A 4,989-nucleotide genomic window follows, 5' to 3' on the forward strand; every position below is an offset into this window, starting at 1 on the left:
CGATTTAAAATAAATTTAAAACTCTGCTCTCAATAAATTGTTGTGCTAACCAGAAGCTGAAGCCATTTCCGACGAGTTTGCAAAACCAACTCGGCGTATGCTTAGTACCTAAGCTTTAAGAAATATCAGAGAGATGGCAAAGACAATTTCTGCATAACATTCGCACTCTTCCAATTTATAAATTAAGTTCTAAATTAAAATTCTTAAAAATATGTTTGTTTTATTTTATAAGCCAACAATTTATTAAAGAATTTAAAATTTTTATACTACTCCAATTTATGTGTTTAACCATATTTTTAAATAAATTTTAAGCTTTGCATCTCACAAATTGTTATGCTAACCAGAAGCTAAAGCCATTTCCGGCATGAGAGAAGTTGAATAACCAACTCGACGTATACTTGATATTTTCGCTTTAAGAATTTAAAAGAGATGGTACAACAACATCTCACTCATGCAATTTATGAATTAAAAATAAAACTAGTAGGAAAGGCTAAATTTAGATTCAGAAAATGAGAAAAAATATGTGGATTTTAATTTATGAAGCAAATATTTAGTAAAATTTAATAACGTTTCCAAACTAATCCAAATTATGTGATTAATCGATTTATTAAACAAAATTAAATATCAACATTTCTTATTTAATTATGCTAACCAGAAACTGAAGCCATTTCCGCCAAGTAAGAAATTCTACCGTCAACCCTACGTATACTTAATACTTTTAGTTTAACAATAATAAAAGTGATGCTAAAGCAACGTTCTTTACATTTTTCTGGCTCTTTCATTTTTTATACCCGCTACCCATAGGGTAGAAGGGTATTATAACTTTGTGCTGGCAGGAAATGTATGTAACAGGTAGGAGGAGGCATCTCCGACCCTATAAAGTATATATATTCTTGATCAGCGTCAACAGCCGAGACGATATAGCCATGTCCGTCTGTCCGTCTGTCCTCCCGTCCGTCTGTCCGTATGAACACCTAGATCTCAGAGACTATAAGAGATAGAGCTATAGTTTTTTCGACAGCATTTGTTATGTTTGCACGCAGATCAAGTTTGTTTCAAATTTTTGCCATGCCCACTTCCGCCCCCGCAAATCAAAAAAATCGAATAACAAGTGTAACAAGTGTTGCGATCAGATAAAAGTTGTGGAAGTTATTAAAGAAATACTTTTGTATGGGCAAAAACGCCTTCTTACTAGGAGTCTGAGTTGCTTTGGTCGACAATCTGGCACATTGTGCCGTTTATGGTATATTTTGAATGGTGTTCTATATCGATATACAAAACATACCATTTGGTATATTTTTAGTATTTTTAGTATTTTCGGTATATTTTGGAAATGATACCGCAATATTTTGCCTTTATTAAAAATGGGTAGCGGGTATCTCACAGTCGAGCACACTCGACTGTAACTTTCTTACTTGTTTAATTAAAAGTCCGAACAGTTGCACTATGGTCCAGCCGACCACTTTTCTTGATGGAAAACCAATTTTTGAAAGTTAACAGAAAACCGCGATTTTGGCGTCGTTGGATCAAAAGAAGAATTGACTTTAATGTTGCGTACCAAAAATTTCAATAGAGGGCGCCACTTTCGAAAAATCTGTGGCAACTCTGTCATCCACCTATTGCCCATATGCTGGCAACACCAAACGATCAGCTGCCAACACAAAAGGATTAGTTGGGCAACCCATAAATCTATCGCAGCTAACTTCATGGCGAAGCCACTTAATGTTGTACTTTCAATTTCATCAGACATATACGTTTAGAATAATCAATAAAGTTAAGTTAAAATACAACGGCGTTTTCATTAAATCACCGCACCAATGAAGACGCCAAAAATCAGCTTTTAAACACAGCTGATGTGATGCAATAGCACGTGTTGTGGAAAAGTGCAGAATTTAGTGCAATTTAAAATTGAGTATAAAACTAAATAAAACGATAATTTGTTTTAATTTTTGCGATGAATTATAAAGAGTGTGGTTTGTTCTACGTGTTTTGTTATGTGTGGCGCATTAAACAGATGTAATGTCTTCGTAATTTTATGTCAAAGTGTGTCGTGCCACATGGGCCAATTTGAAAATAAATCTCATTTTCAAATGGACTTATGAAGTTGTGTTCAAAACAAAAAAAAACAAGTGAGATACCCGCTACACATTTTGAATAAAAGCAAAATATATATTATATATCATTAAAAATAAAAAAAGTTTGTAACCCGGGCGGGCTCGAACCCGAGTACCCGATTAATCGATTAATATGTATCATATGGTTAATCGAGCCATCACTATTCTCGAGCCATCACTATTCCGTCTGTCAAATATTTCTGACAATTGTATTCATTCATTCATTTTTGCTGCTCTGATAAAAGTTTTGTGAAAAATGTTTCCATTCCAAGAACAAAAAAATCGACCAGCACTAATTGAAGCGGCTGCTGCGGGTCACTATGAAATTGTCAACTTGCTCCTCAGGAACAACTTCAATATAAATGAAAGATGTGAAAATGGGGAAACGGCGCTCATGGTTGCCAGCGCGGGCGGTTATGTTGATGTGGTGAATGCATTGCTAAGCCAGGGCGCAAACTTTAATGAGCGCAATATGATTGGACATACACCGCTGATGAAGGCCGCATGTGGCGGCCATGTGGAAGTAGCCAAGGTTAGTATCGAGTCATAGGCAGTAAATTGACCATTGAAAAGTGATTAGAATCCGAGATTTGATTGCAACTGTCTTCAGTGACGAGAATGGAATTAATGATTTCGTTATTAGATATCTTATCTGATGTATAGAGAATGTATTAACTACTCTCACCCTTTAATCTGTTGATTAATCTAATGTTTAATGTCTCTCTCATAGGTACTTCTCGAGCGTGGAGCCAATGTCAACACCCGCTCCAATGAGAACAACGAGAGTGCATTGTCAGTGGCTAGCTACAAGGGTCATATTGATTTGGTGCGTTTCCTACTGCAAGCTGGCGCCGATCACTTGAACTTTGCTCTTTCGGCGGCTTCAACAGGTGGCCAAGTGGAAGTAGCGCAATTATTACTAGACTCCGGAGCGCAAGTCAATAGTTCCACTTATCCGCTGCCGTCGCCGCTGGAGTGTTCAGTTAACAATAGTAACGTTGAGGTTACCACTTTGCTCATCCAGGCCGGCGGCAACATTAATGGGGCCATTACAAATGGCAACACGTATCTCATGATGGCAGCTGGCAAGGGGGACGTGAGAATGGTGAACTTGTTATTGGAGAGCGGTGCGGTTGTGGATGCAACGATGGAAAATGGAGACACGGCGCTGATGATTGCCTGTAAGAAAGGACATACCGTTGCGGCTAGTGTGCTCCTCTCATATGGCGCTAATCTGGAGCACACGACGGAGGACAACCGTACGCCACTTATGGAGGCTTATCGTGCCGACCACTTCACGACCGTGAACTTTCTCATCGAGAAGGGCGCACGAGTTACCGTCTCTACGTGAAGAGGCACGATCCGACTGGACACAATCGGAACGACCGTTATACATTATGTATAAAAAAAAGAAGACAGAATTGCGAAGTGACGTTTGGTTCGACTCTGCAGTCGAGTGTTAACACTGCAACTTAGCAGACGTCGAAATAAAAAAAAGAAAGAGTAAAAAAAACAACTGTGCGTTTTAATTTATATTAACAAAAAAGACATCTATACCAATAGTGTTACTAACTTATTGGTAACTCACGCAAATAGACGACCAGCTCCTTGGTAAAATTGGCTTCGCTTGCTGTCCATTTATTATTTTATTTTTACTTATATACTTCAGTTTCACTTGTGATCTCGAGGTGTACAGTCGACTTACATCGCTTAACTAAGTAAACCGCCGCTCTTCCATCACTCGAAAGTTCTGTTATCTGCACTCTCGCGCAATACAAACCAATAATCAAAACAAACCAAACAAGAGTCGAAAATATTGGTATAATCGGACAATAAATTGCAACAAAAGTGCGATATTTTAAGTCCGCTTTAATATGCAATATATGGCTACTGATATTACAGATCTTAAGTGAGAACACTATATACTAAAACAAATGTTATTACATATGACAAGTAAAGTTTAAAAGTTAATAAGAAGATTTTAGACGATTTAAGGCGACCGCCGAGAACATGTTTAGTTTAATGAAGCATGATGATGCAGAAAACTATAATATTTTTTGTTTTAAAGATATGTATAGTCTTAAAATTGATGAATATGCTTTAATTATACGTAAACGTATAGCAAACAATTATTTTCCATTGAGCCTTAATCCCTTAATATTATGAAGCCGACTTGAGGAAACAATTTCGTTCAGCTAGCAAAAAACTCGATTTCTTATGATCAAAAGTGAAATTAATCAAAAATTTAATGATATAATACTCCAAATTTAGGTCAAAATTTATAAAATTGTTAATTTTTAAAATCATCCACATATAAAAAAAAAATTTTATTAAAAAAACATATATCTAGTAGGAGTAGACACACCCACTTTTCACAAATTATTCTAGGGACCTTTTTTCGTTCAACTAAAAAAAAACCGCATCAAAAAATCTCCTGTAGCTTAGGAGTTATTAATTTCCATCAAGAAAAGTGGTCTCCTGGACCATAGTGAGTTGGAGCCAAGTTTAGGCTGAGAATCTTACAAAGAAATGTATATACTTAATTTTATAAGCCAAAAATTTGCATTCAATAAAAATTGTAAATGAATCTAAATTATGTGCTCCAATATATTTATAGAAATTTAAATATCAACACCATATAAATTATTATTCTAATCACAAGTAGAATCCATTTCCGGACTGAAAGAAATTGATTTTCCAACCCGACGTATACTTGATACTGTTATAAAACAAAATAAATTATTTTAATTCATAAAAAAAAAACAATATTCAACACCATTTTTCCACTAATTCTAATTTTATATTGAGCCATATTTATATGTTAACCGAAAACCTAGCAAGAAATTGTATGGCCAACTCGACGTATACTTGATAC

At 35.7% G+C, this 4,989-nt stretch overlaps 1 protein-coding gene across 1 annotated transcript; it reads left to right on the forward strand.

Moving 5' to 3' along the window:
* The first annotated feature begins 2,295 nt into the window (after nucleotides 1-2,295).
* On the forward strand, nucleotides 2,296-3,507 carry LOC133845351 (ankyrin repeat and KH domain-containing protein mask-like). The gene is made up of 2 exons (XM_062279799.1): nucleotides 2,296-2,646; nucleotides 2,845-3,507. Exons 1-2 carry the CDS (start codon nucleotides 2,371-2,373, stop codon nucleotides 3,463-3,465), a joined length of 897 nt encoding a protein of 298 aa, XP_062135783.1. The 5' UTR covers nucleotides 2,296-2,370; the 3' UTR covers nucleotides 3,466-3,507.
* The last annotated feature ends 1,482 nt before the right edge of the window (nucleotides 3,508-4,989 follow it).

The sequence above is a fragment of the Drosophila sulfurigaster genome, chromosome 3 (genome assembly GCF_023558435.1).
Source record: "Drosophila sulfurigaster albostrigata strain 15112-1811.04 chromosome 3, ASM2355843v2, whole genome shotgun sequence".
Taxonomy (NCBI): Eukaryota; Metazoa; Arthropoda; class Insecta; order Diptera; family Drosophilidae; genus Drosophila; species Drosophila sulfurigaster.